Below are 22,878 nucleotides of genomic sequence, written 5' to 3'. Positions count from 1 at the left end.
AACTTGACCAGCGCGGCGTTCTGGTCGTACCAGCGCTTCATCTCCTCCTGACTCGCCTCCAGGTTGGCCTCGGCCATCTCCCGGAACCTCCTAGTCTGATTTCGGAGGGCCAGGACGTAACGGAACACATCTCGGGGGGGGGGGCCTCGGTGCGCCGCCTCCCACTCTTCCTTGACCAGGCTGAGGGGCCCCCTGACGGGGTGCCCGTAGAGTAACTCAAAGGGGCTGAAACCCAAGGATTTCTGGGGAACTTCTCAGTATGCGAATAGGAGGCAGGGGAGCAGGAGGTCCCACTTACGCCGGAGGGGCTCTTCCAGACCCGCGATCATCCCCTTCAGAGTCCGGTTAAACCGCTCTACCAGGCCGTTTCCTTGGGGGTGGTACGGGGTGGTGAACTTGTAGGACACCCCGCACTGTTGCCATAAGGACCTCATGTATCGGGAGATAAAGTTGGTACCGCGATCGCTCACAACCTCGCGGGGAAAACCCATGCGGGAGAAGATCCCCATCAACGCCCGGCCCACCACGGGGGCCGTGACGGTGCGCAGGGGGATGGCCTCAGGGTAACGGGTGGCATGGTCCACCAGGACGAGGATGAACCGGTGCCCCTGGGAAGTTGGGGGGTCCAGAGGTCCTACAATGTCGATCCCGACCCGCTCAAAAGGGGTACTGACGACAGGGAAGGGTTGGAGGGGAGCCTTGCGCTTCCCTCCACTCTTCCCACTGGCCTGGCACGTGGGACAGGACTTGCAGTGGGCTTCCACATCCGCTTTCATTCGGGGCCAGTAGAAGTGAGTCACGAGGCGACTGTATGTTTTGTCCTGACCCAAGTGGCCTGCGAGGGGAACGTCGTGGGCCAAGCCCAGGAGGAGGTTTCGGAAGCGTAGGGGTACCACCAGCACCCGGCCGGACCATAGCTCCACCGACTTCTGTTCGCTGTACAAAAGGTCATTCTCCCAATACACCCGGTGCGTCCCCGTTTGGTCGCCTGCAGCCTGGGCCTCTGCCTGGGCCCGACCAGGGAGGGACAGGTAGCCTGCTCTCGGCAGAACTCCTCTCGGGAGGGGCCCCCCTCGTGGCGCCACTGGGCTAATTCGGGCAGATCGCCTAACTCGGTGTCTGGGGTGGAGTCGGAAGGCAGCGGTTCGTCACTGGCGATCGACTCTTCTGGTGGGGGGATGTGGGGACCCTCGGCCGGGACCATCCCATCTTCAGGGGTCGGGGCGTCGTCGACGTCCCTCAGGGGGGGGTCAGTCGAGCCGCCATGGATCGAGTGGTGGCGCACACCCACTCAGCGAGGCCCATCATCCCTAGGTGGGTTTTGCGCTCATCTTGTCCCCAGGGGGAACTTTCCAGGTCGTTCCCCAGGAGACAGTCGACGGGCTGGGAGGTTCTCACTGCGACCTTCAGTTTACCGACCACCTCTCCCCACTCGAAGGGCACCAGGGCTACCTTACATAGGCTTTCTGTGTTGTCGGCTGAAATGACAGGGCAAAATACGTTGGGGAGGACCTGGTCTTCGTGGACTAAATGGCTGAGGACACCGGTGATGCTGGCCCCGGTGTCACGGAGGGCTTCTACTTGGTGGCCATTGATCGTTACGAGCTGCCCATATTTCTTTGTGTTAGAGGGCAGGAGGCTCCCAGGGACCATCTCTCTATCTCCTAAGGACACTAGGGCCATAGCGGCGGGTTCCCACTCCTCGGCCTCCTCAACCTCCTCCCCCAGAGCTACATTGGCTATCTGTCTAGCGGGGGGTGCCTCCTGGGTGGTGCGTGGGGCCATGGGGCATTCAGGGTCGTTGGCGTAATGCCCGGGCTTCTGGCAACGGAAACAAGTGATGGTTACCCGGTGCCCCTGTCTCAGGGGGGGGCCGGATACAGCTGGTGGGGGTGCCGGGAAAGGTGGAGGTTGGGACTTCGGGGGACTAGCCTGGGACTCTCTCTGCCCTCCCTGGTTCCCTCCCCCTCTCTGGCGCGGTGGTCCCTGACTGGCTAGGGGGTACTCTCCTACAGGGCCCCGGGAGACCCGGGTGTTGGTCCAGCGATCCGCCTCGACAGCCAGCTTTCTCGGGTCCGTGAGCTTGCTGTCGAGCAGATGCTGGCGTAGTTCCAAAAAGCAGTTGGCAGGCAGGTGTTCCCACAGCATAAGGTCGGTTAGTTCTTCCAGGGTGGTTACCTTGCTGCCCTTGATCCACCCATCGAAGGCGCGGCTGAAGAAATTCACATACTCCACCCAGGTGGTACCCGGGATCTTCCTGCAGTCCCGGAACCGCTGGCGGTACATCTCCGGGGTGAGGCCGTACCTTGTGAGGAGGGCCGCTTTCATGTGTTCATAGGAGGTCTGCATGGAGGTGGGTAGGTCGAGCAGGGTGTCTCTCCCTTCGCTCGGGAATCGTCCCCATAACCCAGCCCCCCAATCCTTCTGCGGGACCCGATGGGAGGTCATGGCGACCTCGTAGGCCCGGAACCACTGCTGAATGTCATCATTCTTGTAATATTCTTTGACCACATCCTTGGGGATGTGGACCTTCTGCTCCGTCGGGGCGGCCGCCTCCCGGTTCCCCGGGGGCCGCGCTTCTTCGCTTCTTGCTTTCAGTTCTATTTCCTTCAAGCTACGTTCATGTTCCAGTTGAAGTCTCCTTCCCTCGTGTTCTCGTTGGAGTTTCTTCTCTTCTAGTTCTCCTTGTACTCGCAACTGTTCTACTGCTAGCTTTTTCTCGGCTAATTTCAACTCGCCCTCAATTTTGAGTTTGGCTAATTCGAGCTTGTGATGGTGACTTTTTTCTCTGTCTGCGAGTTCCTCCGGGGATAGGCCCCCGTCTGGTACGAAGCCTTGCACCTGGTTGCTGCTGCGTTCTCCTTGGGAGGATCCAGCTTCGTCGTGGGGCTCCCCCGCTCCTTCTGGGCGGGAGGCTCCAGAATCCACTCAAGCTTTCAGTGCCTTTTGCATGTCTTCTTTGGTGTTGAGACCAGTGGTAGCGATTCTGAGTTCCTTACAGAATTGTTTTAGTTCTTTGTGAGTGTACTCTTCCAGCTGTTCCACCTGGAACACGGTACTGGCGTCGTCTTCTATGAGAACCACGGCGTTTCCTTCTGCCATCTTTGTCGGTAGTGCGTCAGCCGTTCACGGTACGATCTCTAGATTATGGGCCCGAATCCCGTCGCTTGCCACCAATGTTAGAAGGCGACCTCAGAGGGGCCCGGAAGGGGCCCTGACTGCCCTGAGACCCACCCTCGAGGTATCGTAGCCGGGCACTGGCGGAAGACTCCTCAGGGGAGAAACCTCGTATCTAGGATCGTACACTCGGCACCACACGACAGAGAGACACTACACGAGGAGTTCTTAAGAGCAAATCTTTATCAGATCGGAGTGGTAGGATCTTTATGATCAGCAAGGCAAACTATATACAAGTAGAGCGCGGGCTCACAAAGTCTTGGAGGGGGGTTAGGAGGTAGCGGGACAGTCTTTGGGGATAGGAATCAAATGCAGGAGCGTACCCGGTGCACAGCTCACAATCCTCGAGCTGGGGGATACGCTGGTCGTCGTGGGGTCCGGCGGGACCAAGAGAGTCTGTGGGAGCTGCGAGTCACTCAGCAGGGCTCAAGCACAAGTCCGGAGGTCTTACGATCTTCAGGGAGCCGCGAGTCACTCAGCAGGGCTCAAGCGCAAAGTCGGAGGTCTTACGATCTTCAGGGAGCCGCGAGTCACTCAGCAGGGCTCAAGCGCAAAGTCGGAGGTCTTACGATCTTCAGGGAGCCGCGAGTCACTCAGCAGGGCTCAAGCGCAAAGTCGGAGGTCTTACGATCTTCAGGGAGCCGTGAGTCACTCAGCAGGGCTCAAGCACAAGTTCGGAGGTCTTACGATCTTCAGGGAGCCGCGAGTCACTCAGCAGGGCTCAGGTGTTTCCAAGGCGAATCTGCCGGACAGTCCCAGAGCACCCCTTGTTATAGGGCGACTCCTCTTTGATGTCCGGAGTCTGTGCAGGCAGGGGTCTTGTCACCTGGGGGTCGCTTGTTGGGGGTTTCCTGCCATTGTCCTTTGCTCCTTTCAGGACCGGGTCGGGAGGAGCCCCAGACACCCAGCAGGCGCGGAGCCAGCCCTCGGGGAGGCCGGCGGGTCGATCGAAACCCACCTTCCCAGGGAAGCGCAGAGATGTGATGGAAACTGCTCCTCCCTTTCTCATCCCAAGGGGAGCGCGATGTCCTCCAGCCGGAGTGGCGCCTCTAGGCTAGGGTCGCGCTGGGGCCGGGCGGCCATCTTGATGCATGCAGTGGGCACGCGGGCCCGGGGTGGCCGAAGGAGGAAGGCCACGGACGGGGGAAGTCCGGGTCGGGTGTGTGTGTTCTGGTGGGAAGGATCGGCTAGGCCGTGGGCTCGGGGCTGGTGTGAGGTGCAGGGGTCAGGTCTGACTATGTTACGAGGGCCGGGTCTAACACTCTGTATCTGTGGTTGTGAAGGAGCCCAAAGAAGACGTAGTTAACCCTCCACAGGACCAACAGGTTGAAGACACTGGAGTCGCAGGAGGACCTTGTGCAGCTATCAAAACAATAGGCCACGATGTAGTTGAAGATCTTTGCAGGAGAAGTTACCAGAGGTTGGGGCTACTTGGAGCCCAATGCACTTGCTGCAGAATTGCCAACAAGCATTTGCACTTGCTAAAGTACGCTTTGCACAGGGGTTCGGGTATTGCAGCCCCCACGAGGGATTCTGGCCTCAAACTGGGTGAGACGGCAGCTCTGGCCTCAGAGGACATAGAAACCCACCTCCTGTGTTGTTGAACCCTTCGGAATCCTTAGGAGCTCGGGATCTGAAGACCGGTCAGCAGTGTTGCGGTGCCTGCGAATGCAGGGGAGTGACCCTTCACTCCAAGAGAGATTCTCTTTAGGTGTCTTGGACGCTCCACAGGTCCTGCACGGATCCTATTGGTGCACAGGCACAGACAAGGCAGCAGACTGAAAGGGAGACGAAGTCAGGCCCAAACCAAGTCCAGCGAAGTCCAGAGTGCCTAGATGGAAGAAGTGCATTGGCTTCGGTTCTGAATCTTGTCAACGACGAATCTAGGCACCTACAACCAGGTAAGCCCTCAAGTACCCTAGGGAAAGGGTTCAGGGGACCTTCCCAGGCGAGGGTCTGAACAGTTCTTTGTCCAGTTTTGCACCAGAGGGGGAGCCAATGGCTTCCAGGAATGGTTTGAACTGGATTATGCACAGGGACACCAAATGTGCCCCTCATGCAGACTTTCAGGCGCTGGCAAGCGCACCCACCCAGCCCTAATACACTAAATCCTAAATGCCTATTGTTCTGCCTTCCCCTGCTCTAGCTTGGCTCAGCAGCAGGAGAGCAGAAATGTGTCCCTGGTCGGCAGCAACTATTTTGTGCTGTCCGGGACTGGAAGGCTGGTACCGGGAACACTGAGAGCCTAATGGAGGGCTCTCCTGGTGGGTGGAATCATACCTCCCACACCGGTAATGGTGTGGGGGTATGATTCCAACATGTTTGATACCAAACATGATAGTATTCGTTGCAGCCGTTTTTTAGATGGTCATTGTGCGGTCACGCGATGCCCCTCTTTGTACTATATGGCTGCTTCACTAACATCCCGGGAGAATGGACTCTGTAGGCTGCAGGGGTGTCCTGCTCATGCAGGGGCACCCTCTCACTTGGAACAAAGCACCCTGCCCTCAGGATTGTAAATGTCTGCTAGTGGGGTTACTTATAGATCTTAAATGCAATGACCCTTAGATATAGTAAACCTATATCTTTCGTAAGTGGTGCATGCACCAATTTACACAGGCTGCAATGGCAGCCCTGTAGGTTCATTTTGAATGGTTTCTCATGGGTGGCACAATACATGCTGCAGCCCATGGGAGACCTCTGGGGTACCAATGCCCTGAGTACAAGGGTACCATATACTAGGGACTGACAAGGGTACCCAAGTATCCAATCTGGAGTGTACCTAAGTACATAACACAACAGTTTAAGGAGAAAGCAGATCAACTGGGGTACTGATTAGCAGGATCCCAGTTAGACTACTCAAAAACAGTGTCATAAAAGCAAAAAGTGGGGTAACCATAAGAAGCAGGTCCTACTTTTCTATAGTATGCATGTTATGCACCAATACGTTCTGTACTTCTCTGCAGTGCACCCACCCCTCTATAGCCTGACAGTTTCAGTACACTTTAGAACTCTCCAGTACCTACTTTGTCCTTGTGCAAAACCCCTAGAGCCGTGGTACCCAAGCTTTTCAGAACCGCAACCTACTTTTTAGAACAACAAGCTTTCACAAACCACTTACCTTTAATATACACGAGGAGAGGTGATTTGTGAATGTAACTAAAGCATCGTGTGGTAGTGCATTGTCATTTAGAGACAGCACATTATCTGTTGAAGTGACTACTAAATTTGCACAGAGTTTTATTGATAAAGCTATATTGCACACAAATGAGGGGAAATCGGGTTTCTGTGAATATTTATCATGTGTGCATTGTTTTGATCTTATCAAAATCTGTTTCCAGCACACTGTAGAATAACAAAAAAGTGTTTTGTTTTTGCTTTCCTAACTGCTGGATGCACACAGTTCATTTACAGGTATTTACATTTTGTTGAGTATTTTTTTAAAAAAACGACATCCTATATTATCACATTTTTCACTTTAAAAACTCCTCTTTCTGTGCCGTCAGAGAAAAAAAAAAGAAAACACCAACCAATAAAGCAGCCTCACATTTGACCTCTGCCATTGGATCACCAATGTGACAAGGTAAATAAAGAATGTAAAGGCATCTTTATTTATTGCTTTAACTCTTTCGACCCACCAAAAATCAGTAGAGGGTGGCGACCCACCGTTTGGGAAACACTGCCCTAGAGACACATGGGATAGAGTTGTACACTGTGTGTGCATACACGTCCCCTTTGCCTAGCCACCTACAGCCGCCTGTTGACTGGGGCGGTTTCTCTATGTCCCCCAGTTCCAATCCCCGGACTGCTTCCAGCGCCCCTTCCGGTCTCTCTTTGTTGTCACCCTATCTGCTTCCTCGCTTGCTAGTGACGGGTTTTGACCTCTCTGCCGCGCCCCCACTTCCGGGTCAACAACTCTACCGTCCAGTTGTGCATCTTGAACTGCTTTTTGAAATCCCCCTGCTGGCTGGGCCGAGATGGGGGTGCCCTGGGTTTCACACTATCTGCGTTTGTAGCAAGCATGTTTAAGAAGGTGAGAAGTAAGTTATACGAGGATGGAGATATTTAATGGGCAGTAGACAATACAACTCGAGAACGGCTCTCTGATCATACTCTGCAGAAGTCGAACAGTTGAGAGGCGAGTAGGAGGGGGCAGTGGAGCAGTGGCGTCAATGAAGGGGGGGGGGGCAGAAGGGGCCCGTGCCCACAGATGTTTGTGCTACCACCTCTCTCCTTCGCCCCATCACCTCAATTGTTGAATGTCCGAAGAGGCGGCACAGAAAAACACACACTTTACAGTGCCACACACATTGATTGGTCCAAAGCAGTGTTGTTTGCTTAAATCAGACTTTGTATATGTGTAAATATTTAAATATACATAGAAAGTTACGTATACATACATACATACATGCAAAGTTACATTTAAACATTTTAAGCACACGCATGTATATGACCTTTATAGGTTGCCCCAGCACTTTCATGTGTAGCCCAATGTGTGTCTTCCCTTAAAATACATTTCTAGAGACGCCACTGGTGGTATGTTGGAGACGGAGAGAGGAAAGAGGTAAGTGTTTACGCACAAAGGAAAGGCCCTGGGGGAATTAGATGCCTAAAGAGCTTTCAGGTCTCTGAATCTAGGTGGATGAGTGAAACAACCTGCTGTTGTGCTAAATACAAAGGCCTGGCCGGAATGTGGGCAAACTGGTTCTGTTCTCCAGGTCGGGTTTCTGTCGTTGGGGGGGGTGGAGGAGGGGCATAGCTACACCCCAGGAGGCTCCTCCCCATATGGAGCCCTATAACTGGCTTGGAACACCTCCTTGCCAACATTTCTGTCAGCGATTTCAACCTGCAAGGAAGGTGCCCAGATTCACACGCTCTCAACTGCAGAATAGCACAATGGCTTCCATGGGGCTGCAGATACTGGGCATCGCCCTGGCTGTGATCGGCTGGATAGGCGCCATTGTGGTCTGCGCGCTGCCCATGTGGCGAGTGACGGCCTTCATCGGCAACAGCATTGTCACTGCCCAGATCATGTGGGAAGGGCTGTGGATGAACTGCGTGGTGCAGAGCACGGGGCAGATGCAGTGCAAGATCTACGACTCCCTGCTGGCCCTACCTCAAGACCTTCAGGCGGCCCGAGCCCTGGTGGTCATCTCCATCGTGGTAGGAATCCTGGGAGTACTCATGTCCATTATGGGCGGCAAATGCACCAACTGCGTGGAAGGCGAAAGCACCAAGGCAAAGGTCATGATCGTCTCAGGGGTGGTTTTCCTGCTGGCGGGTATCCTGATGCTCATCCCTGTGTCGTGGTCAGCCAACAACATCATCCGGGATTTCTACAACCCACTGGTGGTAGAGGCGCAGAAGAGGGAGTTGGGGGCTTCACTCTACATTGGATGGGCCTCAGCAGCTCTTCTGCTTCTTGGAGGAGGCTTACTCTGCTGCAACTGCCCCCCAAAAGACCCCAAAGCTTACTCCGCCAAGTACACCATGGCCCGTTCCCAAGGAGCGGCCAGCAACTACGTCTAAAGGCCAGCATCTTGACGTGGACATTCTGCCTGGTCCTGTGAAATCAAGTCAGGTATCGAAGGACATAGACTCCCAGGGGAGCCAGCAGACCATGGGAGTGAACAGCATTACAACTTCACTCGTTAAGAGACGACATTTTGCAAGGACCTTTGTGCCAGGTGAGACTCCTGGTCCCTCTCACTTCACTTGATTAGAACTGTCTGGGATACTTCTATAACTGCTTTCGGATCCCACCAGACTTCAACACCGTCAGGCCCTGGCGAGAAGCTGCCAACACTATAGTAGGGCCGCGAGCCAAAATGTTGGGCTCCCTGGGGGACTTCTGTTTGGAGGGAAATTGGGGAGAAAGTTCGGGACTGTGATCAGAAAATCAAAAGCTGTCTGCAGCAGGCGTCAACGGGAGCAGCGAACAGGTGCAGAAGGGGACGAGGGAAAGTGTTGGGCAGGTGCAGGCAGGGAGGAGAGCCTGGGGATGGAGGGCTGGGTGTGCCAGAGCCTGACTCAGAGACGAGAAAGAGCCGCGCCACCGCCCTCCCGGGAACCAGCAGAGAAGAAGCGGACCCACCCCGCAAGTCATCAAGGGGCCTGGGGGCAACCGCAAGTGGGACTCTCCCGTAACTTCTGGGACCCTTCCCCTCCAGTCACTTCTGGGACCCTTCCCCCTTTGCTGCAATCCGTCACCATGACAGCTCGTTACCTGCTGCGAATAATCACCAGTTGCCACCCTGACGCAAACGGCGTGCCAATGGACATTGTCCGACCTCACGCAACCAATCACGCACTCTGACGCCATCAATCACCACGTCAAGAGACTGCCATTTTCTGTGTGCATGGACAGCCGCGATGAGGGGTGGTGGGGGGCTCTTTTTGTGATCTCTGAAGCTCTCGCTCTGTGATTTAAAACACGTCTGTTTGTCAATGCACATCCCCCGTGGCTGAGCGTTATTTGCAGTAAGTCCAAAGTTAAGTATTAGGGACAAGTTGTGATGTGGAGGGGAGTCCACCCTGGTGCGAGGCTAGTGAGATGGAGGGTCGTAGCAAGGATGGGTAGAGTGGGAATCACGAGATCCAGAGCAAAATAAGAGAACGTGACAGATAGGAAGCATGGAGCGGCTGGGGGGAGAGTGGGTAGAGGGAAGGCGAGGTGTTATTGGAGAATGCGGATGAGGGATTAGGCACGGGGGGAGGCGGGTGTTAGGGAAAAGCAGGATTTAGAAGGTCAGAGACTGGCAATGAAGCCGCGTGCCCTTTCTCTGTCTCTCTTCACCCTCCCTTCTGTAGTACCTGCCATGTTGTCCGCCATTTCGCTTTATACCCGTGCGCCCCGTCCAAAGCAAGCACCTCACCTCCCTTTCGACCCACCCTTCTTTCTTCCCGGTTCCGGTATCTCAGCTGCCCCTTGCTTGACACCCCGCCCTTTTTCTCATTGTTTTGATAGATCTCTCACTGTTCATATCGCTGCCCTCTCCAACCCGTCATTTGACCTTTGTATAAAGTGTACATTTAATGTTAGATCATCAATGTAGTAGTAGCAGTACTCGTAGTGTACATCATCTTAACCAAGGGGTCCGTCCTCTTTCTCGGTTGCCAAATTCCTGGTTCCATAATTTACTCCCCCCCCCCTCTAAACAGATGTTTGTAATGTGAAAGGCCAACAGGACACACACAAGAAGGGCTGGGTTGGTCATGAGTTAGAGAGCAAACAGCGCCCCTAGTGTTCAGCATGCGGGCGCACCACCACTACCTTCCACAGAAAGCCGGAAAGTCAGCCGCGCTCGACTTTCTGGTTTGCCAAACAGGTTCTCGTCAGTCGAAACCGCTTGCGGGCCAAGCTGAGCCGTGACTGGGAGGGAACAGAGGTTCGGCCCGAGGCCAGGCAGAGACAAAGGCCGTGTATGCCCCTGTGCGCGACAAGGGATTCCAGTTCTGCGTTTCAGAGTCCCACTCGAATTATAATTATAGGGCCTCCAGATACATAGGAACGCGAGATTGACATGCCCAGAATGCACCGAGAGGAGACTGGAAACTGTGAGGGGATCGACACCTCACTCTAAACATCGAAGCACTACAGATGTGTATGGGACGGTTTCTTGTCCTTCAGACCAGAGGGTGTAGGGAGACCCCGGGGGACAAGCCAAGTATATGCGGCACCTGTGTTCCCTACCTGTGTTCCCTACCACCGGCCACTGTAGCCTAGTTATGTGGAGAACGTGGCGCGTAGGGAATCCTTCAGTGCCTCGAAGTCGGGTGCGGGGCTTCTGAAGTACACATGGCCTCCAAAGTCTGACAGGCAGGCACACACCCGTTTAATTCGCGCAGTTGATCATGGGTAGATAAGATGGACAGGTTGTGTGCAGTCTCTTCTAGGGGTGCAGGAAAAGGGGTGTCTGAAATTCCTCTCAGAGACAAAGTGCATTCGATGCTCCTGTAACCTACTTTTTGTAATCTTTTTTTGTGCTACTGTTCGCAAAGTGATGTTATTTTGTACAATAAAATATTGCTTGTCACTGACGAATTGTCTCCTTGGTCATTTCAAGCTTCCAGTCACAGTGGGGGTGGGAGGCATCTTGTGAGTGAGGCCTCGTCCAATGTGCTGCCAGAATGTGAGAAGGGTGCTGAGGAGGGCATGGCTTTGGGGAAATGGGGTGGCTCAGTGGACACCCACAATGTGGCGGCAGAAAAGATGGCGTCAAACAGGGGTCTAAGACTCGCCATGCTTGTGCGAGGAGCAGGCGGGACCAAGTTTAACATGATTTGGGGGATCAGGGGTAGCATGGAATGTTATTGCCTTGGTTTGCTTAGACACTTAAAAAAAGGGTCAAAGTGTAGAACCTGACATACTAACAGGGACAGAGTACCTGGTCATTAATCTGAAGACAGGGCAGCGGGTGAATTGTCCGGTAATGGTCGTGGCTGGAATGAGGCCCCGTCAGGAACATCTACTCCTTGGACCGCTGCCTGGATAACATAGCCGTGACAGAGCCTCACTTTCTGGTCAGTTGTTCTCACGGCTAAAGAAGGCTTCCTCTGGGTCATTGGGGGCCTGGCTGGTATGAAGGGGCACAGGCAGACATATAATGAGCTTCCTCCTGGTTTCCCAGGGCACCCAGAGATCCAGCGAGGGCTTTCTCCTGCTCCAGTGGAGCCATGGGCTTCTCCAGGTTCGTATTGCCCTAGTGTAACCGTCAGGCCCGGACTGGCCATAGTGGGCACCGGGCGTTTGCCCGGTAGGCCGCTAGGGTGGGGGCCGGTTTTGGGCCGTTTTTGTTACTGGGGGTCGCAAATATCGGCCCCCTGTAACAAAATCGGCCGAAACCGGCTCTCGCAAACTGCTCGGCTGCACTCCCCCTCACCCGGGGGGGGAATGGGGGGGTCTGAGCAGTTTGTCAGTCCGGCCCTGGTGACCGTCAATATGTGACTGCACCAGTGGTCGAGGGTACCATTCTCCTGTGTTGCCATTACCTGAGCCGTTGTGTTCACTTTGTCAGGGAAGACCAGGACTAGGAATAATGAAGATTACTGGTAAGTAACTGGGGCATTACCAGAGCCCTTGTGATCTGGCGCAGTATTTACCCCTCTGCATTCTCCTGGGTTGCCATTATCAGAGCACTTGTGATCTGGTGCAGTATTTACCCCTCTGCATTCTCCTGGGTTCCCATTATCAGAGCCCTTGTGATCTTGCGCAGTATTTACCCCTCTGCATTCTCCTGGGTTCCCATTATCAGAGCACTTGTGATCTGGCGCAGTATTTACCCCTCTGCATTCTCCTGGGTTCCCATTATCAGAGCCCTTGTGATCTGGTGCAGTATTTACCCCTCTGCATTCTCCTGGGTTCCCATTATCAGAGCCCTTGTGATCTTGCGCAGTATTTACCCCTCTGCATTCTCCTGGGTTCCCATTATCAGAGCCCTTGTGATCTTGCGCAGTATTTACCCCTCTGCATTCTCCTGGGTTCCCATTATCAGAGCACTTGTGATCTTGCGCAGTATTTACCCCTCTGCATTCTCCTGGGTTCCCATTATCAGAGCCCTTGTGATCTTGCGCAGTATTTACCCCTCTGCATTCTCCTGGGTTCCCATTATCAGAGCCCTTGTGATCTTGCGCAGTATTTACCCCTCTGCATTCTCCTGGGTTCCCATTATCAGAGCACTTGTGATCTGGCGCAGTATTTTTCATCATTCTCCTGGGTTCCCATTATCAGAGCCCTTGTGATCTTGCGCAGTATTTACCCCTCTGCATTCTCCTGGGTTCCCATTATCAGAGCCCTTGTGATCTTGCGCAGTATTTACCCCTCTACATTCTCCTGGGTTCCCATTATCAGAACCCTTGTGATCTGGCGCAGTATTTAACCCTCTGCATTCTCCTGGGTTCCCATTATCAGAGCACTTGTGATCTGGCGCAGTATTTACCCCTCTACATTCTCCTGGGTTCCCATTATCAGAGCCCTTGTGATCTTGCGCAGTATTTACCCCTCTGCATTCTCCTGGGTTCCCATTATCAGAGCCCTTGTGATCTTGCGCAGTATTTACCCCTCTACATTCTCCTGGGTTCCCATTATCAGAGCCCTTGTGATCTGGCGCAGTATTTACCCCTCTGCATTCTCCTGGGTTCCCATTATCAGAGCCCTTGTGATCTGGCGCAGTATTTAACCCTCTGCATTCTCCTGGGTTCCCATTATCAGCGCACTTGTGATCTGGCGCAGTATTTACCCCTCTACATTCTCCTGGGTTCCCATTATCAGAGCCCTTGTGATCTTGCGCAGTATTTACCCCTCTGCATTCTCCTGGGTTCCCATTATCAGAGCCCTTGTGATCTTGCGCAGTATTTACCCCTCTACATTCTCCTGGGTTCCCATTATCAGAACCCTTGTGATCTGGCGCAGTATTTACCCCTCTGCATTCTCCTGGGTTCCCATTATCAGAGCACTTGTGATCTGGCGCAGTATTTACCCCTCTACATTCTCCTGGGTTCCCATTATCAGAGCCCTTGTGATCTGGCGCAGTATTTACCCCTCTGCATTCTCCTGGGTTCCCATTATCAGAGCCCTTGTGATCTGGCGCAGTATTTACCCCTCTGCATTCTCCTGGGTTCCCATTATCAGAGCACTTGTGATCTGGCGCAGTATTTACCCCTCTACATTCTCCTGGGTTCCCATTATCAGAGCCCTTGTGATCTGGCGCAGTATTTACCCCTCTGCATTCTCCTGGGTTCCCATTATCAGAGCCCTTGTGATCTGGCGCAGTATTTACCCCTCTGCATTCTCCTGGGTTGCCATTATCAGAGCCCTTGTGATCTGGCGCAGTATTTGTCATCATTCTCCTGGGTTTCCATTAATTGGGCACTTGTGCCATCATTCCAACATCATCCTTTAGCATTTTCTTGTGTTACCATTACCACAATGTGCGGAAGCGGTATTCCCTTCTTCTTGTGAGTTTTTGTTTTTAGGTTGAGGGATAACAGACAATATTGTGGTTTGTACACACAGTTTTCCCTCTTTTTCTCTCTGCTTTTGATTCAGAATTAATGGTCTGCTCATTATACATGTCCATGTGCAAGCCACACCCCCTGGCGTATATTTATCCCTCCCTAGTATGTCCGTCTTGCAGGGTTCATTTCTTAGTGGAGTGCCCAAAACACCAAATCTCTTTTCCGTGTCCCTCTTATTTGCACTTCCATGGCCTCATGTACAATATTTAGATGCGCAGCAGCTCAGCAAGCTTTCCAGCTGCGCTGCCATGCGTCAAAAGAAAAGGTCAGGAATGCACCGTACCCATATGATACGGAGCATTCCTGTCTTTTCCCCTGCGCTGGCGCTCAATGGGCTGCCATGCGTCAACGTAGATAACCTTGCGCCATGGTGCAAGGGTGACTGCGTTGTAGGGGTGATTACGTTTGTGCAGGAAGGGGCACCTTCCTGCAAAAAAGCAATCACAAGAGGTGTTTTCCTGTTTTTATGTGCCCTGCAGAATGCAGAACACATAGGAAAAGGAAAAGCGAGGACAAATAAAGGAATTTCTCCTCGTTGCGCATCTCTTACGCCTTGCCTGGTGAGGTGTGGGGATCTGACGTATTCCCAGGTTAACGAAACCTTGTAAATCTGGGACTGCGTTAGGTTTCATGGATGTTGAGTGGGAACACCCATATCAACACCCATGGAACACCCCTTTCATGTAGAGTAATGCGTGAACGGGGGCATATTTACAAGGCCATGAATAGCCATGCACAGTGGCTTTATGTGGCCTTGTAAATATGGGCAGGAACACTGCACCACCGGTGCAATGGGCTTGTAAATAAGCCCCCCATCTCTTCTTAGTTTCTTTTATCTTACATTTCCCTAAGCATTTCACTATAGCCAGATAAGGACTGACATTGGTGGATTTGTTATTTACCGAGTCTACTATTCCTTTCTATGCCATTCCTTTCACATCATGAGTTTTGCATCTCACGAGGGGCGTTAATGAAGTGATATTGCGTGTTTTGCACCATTGCAGTTTTCAAAACACAGAACGTGCAATTTTTTTCAAACACAATTCTGCCATGCGCTTACTAGCCAAAAATGTGTGTGGGGAAAAAGCGAGGTATTCCTGCATATATTGTACATCTTATCTGGGCGCAAACACCAATTTATTTTCAAATTGGGATTTTCAGTCCGAAAAGAATGAAATCCTGATTGTTCCTTTGCTGCAAACCTGTGAAAGCCCAACATATTCTGTGCCCCAACTTGCAAACCCTTCTGATCTGTGACCCTTACATCATCTGAGTGTCAAATAGAAGAACCCATACTGTCTCAGTGCCCCTCCATCTCTTTGACCGTCCACTTGTAGGCCCATCGTGTCTAAGAGTCCCTCCCTTCATCTCCCCTGATGGTCCAGTTGCAGGCCCATCTTGTCTGAGTGCCCCTCCATCTCCCCTGACAGTACACTTGTAGGCCCATCTTGTCTGAGAGTCCCTCCCTTCATCTCCCCTGACGGTCCAGTTGCAGGCCCATCTTGTCTGAGTGCCCCTCCATCTCCCCTGACAGTACACTTGTAGGCCCATCTTGTCTGAGAGTCCCTCCCTTCATCTCCCCTGACGGTCCAGTTGCAGGCCCATCTTGTCTGAGTGCCCCTCCATCTCCCCTGACAGTACACTTGTAGGCCCATCTTGTCTGAGAGTCCCTCCCTTCATCTCCCCTGACGGTCCAGTTGCAGGCCCATCTTGTCTGAGTGCCCCTCCATCTCCTCTAACAGTACACTTGCAGGCCCATCTTGTCTGAGAGTCCCTCCCTTCATCTCCCCTGACGGTCCAGTTGCAGGCCCATCTTGTCTGAGTGCCCCTCCATCTCCCCTGACAGTACACTTGTAGGCCCATCTTGTCTGAGAGTCCCTCCCTTCATCTCCTCTGATGGTCCAGTTGCAGGCTCCATCTTGTCTGAGTCCCTCCCTTCCTCTCCTCTGATGGTCCAGTTGCAGGCCCATCTTGTCTGAGAGTCCCTCCCTTCCTCTCCTCTGATGGTCCAGTTGCAGGCCCATCTTGTCTGAGTGCCCCTCCATCTCCTCTGACCGTTCACTTGTAGGCCTATCGTGTCTGAGAGTCCCTCCCTTCATCTCCTCTGATGGTCCAGTTGCAGGCCCATCTTGTCTGAGTGCCCCTCCATCTCCTCTGACCGTTCACTTGTAGGCCCATCTTGTCTGAGTGCCCCTCCATTCATCTCCTCTGATGGTCCAGTTGCAGGCCCATCTTGTCTGAGTGCCCCTCCATCTCCTCTGACCGTTCACTTGTAGGCCCATCTTGTCTGAGAGTCCCTCCCTTCATCTCCCCTGACGGTCCAGTTGCAGGCCCATCTTGTCTGAGTGCCCCTCCATCTCCTCTAACAGTACACTTGCAGGCCCATCTTGTCTGAGAGTCCCTCCCTTCATCTCCCCTGACGGTCCAGTTGCAGGCCCATCTTGTCTGAGTGCCCCTCCATCTCCTCTGACAGTACACTTGTAGGCCCATCTTGTCTGAGAGTCCCTCCCTTCATCTCCCCTGACGGTCCAGTTGCAGGCCCATCTTGTCTGAGAGTCCCTCCATTCATCTCCTCTGATGGTCCAGTTGCAGGCTCCATCTTGCCTGAGAGTCCCTCCCTTCATCTCCTTTGACAGTCCACTTGCAGGCCCATTCTGTCTGAGTGCCCCTCCATCTTGCCTGAGTGTCCGTCCCTTCCTCTCCTCTGATGGTCCAGTTTCAGGCCCCATCTTGTCTGAGTGCCCCTCCATCTCCTTTGACCGTCCACTTGTAGGCTCATCGTGTCTGAGAGTCCCTCCCTTCATCTCCTCTGATGGTCCAGTTGCAGGCCCATCTTGCCTGAGTGTCCGTCCCTTCCTCTCCTCTGATTGTCCAGTTTCAGGCCCCATCTTGTCTGAGTGTGTTAGTGGAACGCTTGTGCTGCTGCTGGCTGTGTTGTACATGTTCAGCTTGTGTGTGAGACATTGCATTACCGCATACTGTGCTGGACACACTACATTGACTGTTTGCAAAGGGAACGTATAAGTAAGTGTACACAGGAGGTGGGTTCCCAGGTGTGAGACTACATTACAATGTGGTCATTACGACCGTATGTGAGTGAGACCAGGGTCCGTAGTATGAGGCTGGGGAGTCCGAAGCTCCTCGCCAAGGACCAGGCCCTGAAGGCCGCGGGCTGCTGTTTAAGGTGGCACCGGGGCGTATGTGGTAAACTTTAGTTTTCACAGAGGCAACGCTCGTTTTCACGGATCCCTGCGTGCATTTCCTACACCCCTTGGGGGGTGGGGGGTGTAATGACGCCGATGTAACAGTGCACTACTACAGGGGGTTAGGGGGCAGGGGTGAGTTCGAAATGTTCCGCTGGCCCGAATAACCGCGAAAACGGTCTGACCTACTGAGCCAGAGAGTTTGTGCTGCTGGCGCTACAGTGTCACCCTCACTACCCTGGGTTTCAACTTCTGGGCTTTCCACGTCACTCAGCAGCAAACGGGAGGGAAGTGAGGGGGGGCCGCCTCTGGCGGGTCACTGCACCTGAGCTCTCGCTTCTAACAGCGGTCTTCTGGAAGTCAGAAGTTTAATCCTCGGCACTGCAGACCCAGCTGTACATTCTTCTGAGGTCGAAAAATGCCATACATTGCGTACTCGTATCATTAGTTACAGCTCTTAGAAACAACAGAAGTGCTGCATGCAGAGCAATATAGATGGAGGTATTATAATCAACACTTCGAGGCTACCGGGGGTCACACGAGCGCGATGTCACTCCCGCCCGCCCCCCCTCCCCCCCTCCCCCCGCATTTTGGTGAATGGAAAGCCATGCCCGCGTCGCCCATGGGTGCCCACACTTCTCGGTAGAGCCTGCCACAAACAGGTTTGACGGGATTATCACATGACTCGCGTGACTGCAGTGCAGAGGGAAGGTCAGCTATAAACTACTTGGGGTTAAATGTAAACTCCACCCGGAGTCGCTTCCACGTGAAAGCTGCTCCTGCGAGTGGAAAACCACAGGGCATTTCCGTGAAAAGCTCATCAAGCGGCGCGAGGCGCCGGCGCGCGCTTATGACCTCAGTTGATTCTTGCTGATTTTCAGGAACAGGATAGTGTGATGCACTTAGCATTACACTTCTTGATCCATGAGCCACCTGGCAGTCTCTATGGCGTCGCACACCGTTTTCCATAGTGATGGACATCACATTCTTGCAGTTTAGGGACTTATACAATAGCTTTTACCCAACTGAGTGCTACTTCCTTTATCTATTCAGTGCGAGGTAAGGGTGCAATTTGGGCCCAGGTGCAAATATAAGCTGTGGCAAAGCCAAAGAGTCTGATGTCGGGTGATATGTGCGCTAAATAAATATTCCTCATTTGATGTTGGCTGCCAGCCGGTAGGCTTTGCAAACCTTTTAAAAAATATATTTTTGCAAAGCTTTAATTCCCAAAAAATAAAATGAATGATGGTCCATGTGGTCACATCTGATTGTCTTTGAATATTTTTGTAATAAAGTTTTACGACACACACATAGGTCGACGTCTTTGAATGTTTTTGTAATAACGATTTACAAAAACATTAAAATATGGCTCATCGTATGTGGGCATGCATGACTGTGCCAGTTTGGAATGGGTTTGAAAGTCCTTTCAAAGATGGTTGCCCCTGCTAGCACACATACATGCACAAGCACGGAAGCCCAGCCATTTTAGAATGAGTTAAAATCTCATTTAAAAACCTAGCGACTCAAAGCTATAAACACAGGATACGACACTGTAAACAGCATCGAGGGCCAAGGAGCAGCATCTCAAAGCTATAAACACAGGATACAACACTGTAAACAGCATCGAGGGCCAAGGAGCAGCATCTCAGGGCTACTGGGTCCATGAAAACTTTAAAATAAGTAAAATAAATTAAAACACTCTTCTTTTAAACCCGCAATGGCCCCAAAACTCCCTTGCACTGAAAGGGACTATTTTCTCTATGGATGACTGGGCAGAGTAGCATTAGCCACAGAGAAAGCAGCCTTGGTGGATGGAAGCAAAATGAGAATGACAGTTGTGCAGACCAATAGATGAAGACGACACGCTGAAAGTTCCTCATAGTAAGTATATTTTATATAAACATTTTTATCAAAAGCAAAAAGTTTTGGCTAATTCCAGACATGAAAATGCCCCCAGACAGCAATAGTAAAATACAGCAATAGCGAGGGTTAAGTGGGCTCCTCGGACCCATGGGCCCCAGTGCCACTGCACCTACTGCACCGTTGATAGTAATGACCCTGTATCAATAAAAGTATAAAAGGGTGAGTTGGCCACAACAAAATTCTAAACCAGGTCCTTCTGACCTGAGGTGCAAATAACAGATCCAGTAACACATTGTGCTATCTCCACAGCCATGCATTCTGGAAAGATGTCTTGGGGGTTCGGGCACCTTCTGCAAAGGCCTGAGTGTATCCAGCAAGTCTCCGGTTATACCACTGAAAAAAATAGATCAGGTGTTTAAAGCACTTGAACAGAGAGATGTGTGTGTAGTCTGCAGGTCACATGTTTCAATCATAAAATAGCTCAGAGGGTTGTAAAGTAGAGCAAGGGGAAGGATGCATCATTGACTTGAAAGTTCACCACTGAAACGGGTAGTGATCTGTAGGTAATACGTCTGAATCATAACAAGGCAAATTAACTCAGTCTTTCATATTTCCAAATTCAGCATACTGAGTGCCATTACAATGATGCGAGAAAAGAGCCTCTTGTTGCACGGTCACTCCCATTTTTTGCTGACTGGTCCTGTTGGTTTTGGAGCTGTGCACAATGGGTCAGTGCTGTCAGGCCCCATCATGTGTGGGCCGATCCCTAAAACTTGATAAAGTTGTATAAATCCTAATAGACCTTCTTACATTTCCGGTAAAGCCATAGCATATGGTGCAGGAAGTATACCAATGGCATGGAGGAGTTAATGTCACTTGTGGACGGCAGTATGTGTTGTGAGGCTGACAAAGAAAACATGGCTTCAGACCCACCCTTCCAGCCTCACCCCTGCAGCTTTCAAACCTACATGCAACGTTTTGCAAACCTATCAAAATAACTATGTTTGAAAAGAAAGAACCCCACTTATATTTAGTATTGAAATCACCTCTTTTTAGGCACTCAAGGTAGTGTACGTAGTATTTAAAAGTGGTATATAGTAGCAGTTAGTATTGGAATATACCCACAGCGACTAGTCCCCAAAGTTATGTTCACTGTGAAGTGCTGTAGCTGTCATATGAGAAAAACTAAAGTTAAGAATACAATCATAACTCTGCTTATTTTGGTTTGAGACAAGCAACTGGTATAATCCAAACACTATTTTTAATGTTTATTAAAAATGCAATTTAGCAGTCATATTGTTCATAAATGTTTAGGAAAAGTAACTTTTAAATGTTAGACTTTGCCTGCCTATAACCTCTAGCAAGCTAATTAGCTATAGCCTTCTGGTAGCTGGCATGTCAGTCCTTCCCCTTAATGAGGCCTGATACCAAAGCAGAAACAATGGCTGTGGTCTTTTGGCAGGAACACTTGGGTGTGAAGTATGTCACATATACATGAGCTGAGAAAGGGCAGCTCACTAGAGTTCAGGAATGGCAACCATAAAAAATATATTCCATGCTCAAGGCTTGATCTGGGTATGGGTGCTGGCGTAGCTCTGGGAATCAAAGTACGTACTGTTATTTACAGGACTAAAAGCCCTCACCCACCCTTGGGTGCCATATGTCTTAAATGGATTCATCCTGGTACCAGTCCTGGTGCAAGCTATTACCCTTGTGTAGGGGAGCTCATTACATTTTTGTATGGGTGGTAGTAGGATGGGTGCTATGTGGTGAGCACTTCCGGGTGTAGGATAAGAGAATATAGTACTGATGGGAATAGGTATAGGTTATAACTACCTATTGGTGAAAAAAAGATAGTGTTTTATATCTCTAATGGTAGATTTATAAAAAGGTAGGGATTCGTTTGACCCACAGACAAAAGTCAACATGCTTCTGCTCAGCAGGAATCCTCATTCGAGGTGCATGGGCGTTCGCCTGAACCTGTCTCTGCTTTCAAAGCACATCATGTAAATAATCAGTCAAAACAAAACCATGCACTCACCGGTATAACGTGCCCAGCTCTGGTAAATGATCCAAATGCAAATAACGACATCAATGGGTACACAGTTATACAATGCTGCAAGTTGTCATGCCCCAGTGGGCTGTGTAATAAATGTTGTGGCCTAGACACAATGTACAGTGTAACAAATAATGTTTTAACCCCGCTGCACTTATGAAAAGTATCTCCTATGGGGAGCTCCTGAGAGCTAAGAGGATCTACAGCACTGGAGATGGTTTCAAGAAAACACTAAAAGATATGATAAAAGATTTAGAAACATGGATTATAATACCACTACTCTAGAGATTGCCAAGAACAAGGTAGATAAACTTACAAGGAAGAATATTATCTTCATTCAAGCAAAAGTGGATGCTGTTCCTCTAATACTGGTGCCTAGTTTACTTAGGTACGTGGACCAACCACCAACAGGTAGGAGGTGGTGGGGTAGTACAAGGAGGAAGAGGGATACGGGTATCCCGCTCTTGTGGAACTAGGGTCCTCACACACCCAGCAAGCTAGGTGTCATGCTTCATCATCTGGACCTGCTCCTCGTTGGGTCGGGGCTGCAATACCCAACGGGCACCCGTGAAGGGGCTCTTTGTCGGAGATCTTTTGTTCCTTAGCCATGTGATGAAGTGGGGGTGTGTGGCCCGTGAAGGTGTAGCTATAGTGAAGTGCAGTGAGTGCGTTAAAAAAGGTTGGATATTCCAAATAATATTTTTATTCCGGTTGGAAATCCACCTCGTTAAAAACGTGTAGAGTGGCAGCTCCCCTGACGTGGGGGTTCAGTTGAAGCTATGCTCATCTCATGGGGTCAACATGTTTCTTGCCTGATGGTTGCTTGATACCGGGGCAATTCTTCAGGACCTACTATGTGAAAGTTGAATATATCTACACTAAATGGTGCAGCTAGTTGCTAACTACCACAGTAAAACACTACATCAAGTCGCTCCAGTAGTGCTATTCGAAGACCTCCCGATTGCGGGATTATCGCCTCTGCCGGTACGGGGAGTCAATCAGACACCTCCGAGTATGGTGTTGTGTCCAGTGGGGGGACCGCAGTGGATCACCTACCCTCTTCGCCCGTATCATCCCACTGGGACATGACAGCTGGCACAGCTGTATAACCTGTGTACCCATTGATGTTGTTATTTGTATTTGGATCACTTATCAGAGCTCGGGACAAGTTATAGCCGTGAATTGAGTATATAAAAAGTAAAACACTACATGGTTTTGTTTTGACCTATTATTTTCATTATTGACAAAAATAATGTGTTAATAAATCTCACACAGCAGAGAAAAACTTCATGGCAAAGATAGTAGTACTATACGTTAGAAACGGGAAAATCAAAAGAATTTTTAATACTGCCCTCACACACTTGGTAGTGTCATGCTTCATCATTGGGCCGCATCATACACCCAGGTGCAGACCAACACACTGGATGGAGCGCAATTTTTTTAGAAGATGAAGGACAGTGGTGAGGGTAGAGTGTAATAAAGAGAGACAAAAACACAAAAGTGTTACTCAAAACATAAAGGAAAATAAATTTTTCTCCTGGAGAAACGGGACCAAGAGAGGTG

The 22,878-nt window shown here is 51.2% G+C and overlaps 2 protein-coding genes across 5 annotated transcripts in view; both read left to right on the top strand.

Annotated features, from left to right (window-relative positions):
* LOC146859062 (claudin-4-like) overlaps window positions 1–22,878 on the top strand; it is a 301,468-nt gene that overhangs the window by 261,866 nt on the left and 16,724 nt on the right. Inside the window, exon 1 of one of the 4 annotated variants that reach the window (XM_085649713.1) lies at window positions 7,088–7,210. The exons of 2 other annotated variants lie outside the window; for them this stretch is intronic. The gene's annotated coding sequence lies outside the window, so the exon portion shown is untranslated. Of the gene's footprint in view, window positions 1–7,087; window positions 7,218–22,878 lie in introns of those variants that run through there. One more of the 4 variants, XM_085649714.1, reaches the window with a different exon arrangement.
* On the top strand, window positions 8,009–11,217 carry LOC146859063 (claudin-4-like). The gene has a single exon (XM_085649715.1). It carries the CDS (start codon window positions 8,074–8,076, stop codon window positions 8,704–8,706), a length of 633 nt encoding a protein of 210 aa, XP_085505841.1. The 5' UTR covers window positions 8,009–8,073; the 3' UTR covers window positions 8,707–11,217.

The sequence above is a fragment of the Triturus cristatus genome, chromosome 3_2 (genome assembly GCF_964204655.1).
Source record: "Triturus cristatus chromosome 3_2, aTriCri1.1, whole genome shotgun sequence".
Lineage (NCBI taxonomy): Eukaryota > Metazoa > Chordata > Amphibia > Caudata > Salamandridae > Triturus > Triturus cristatus.
Note: the sequence above shows the minus strand (reverse complement) of the source record. Positions and strands in the feature narration are given on the sequence as shown.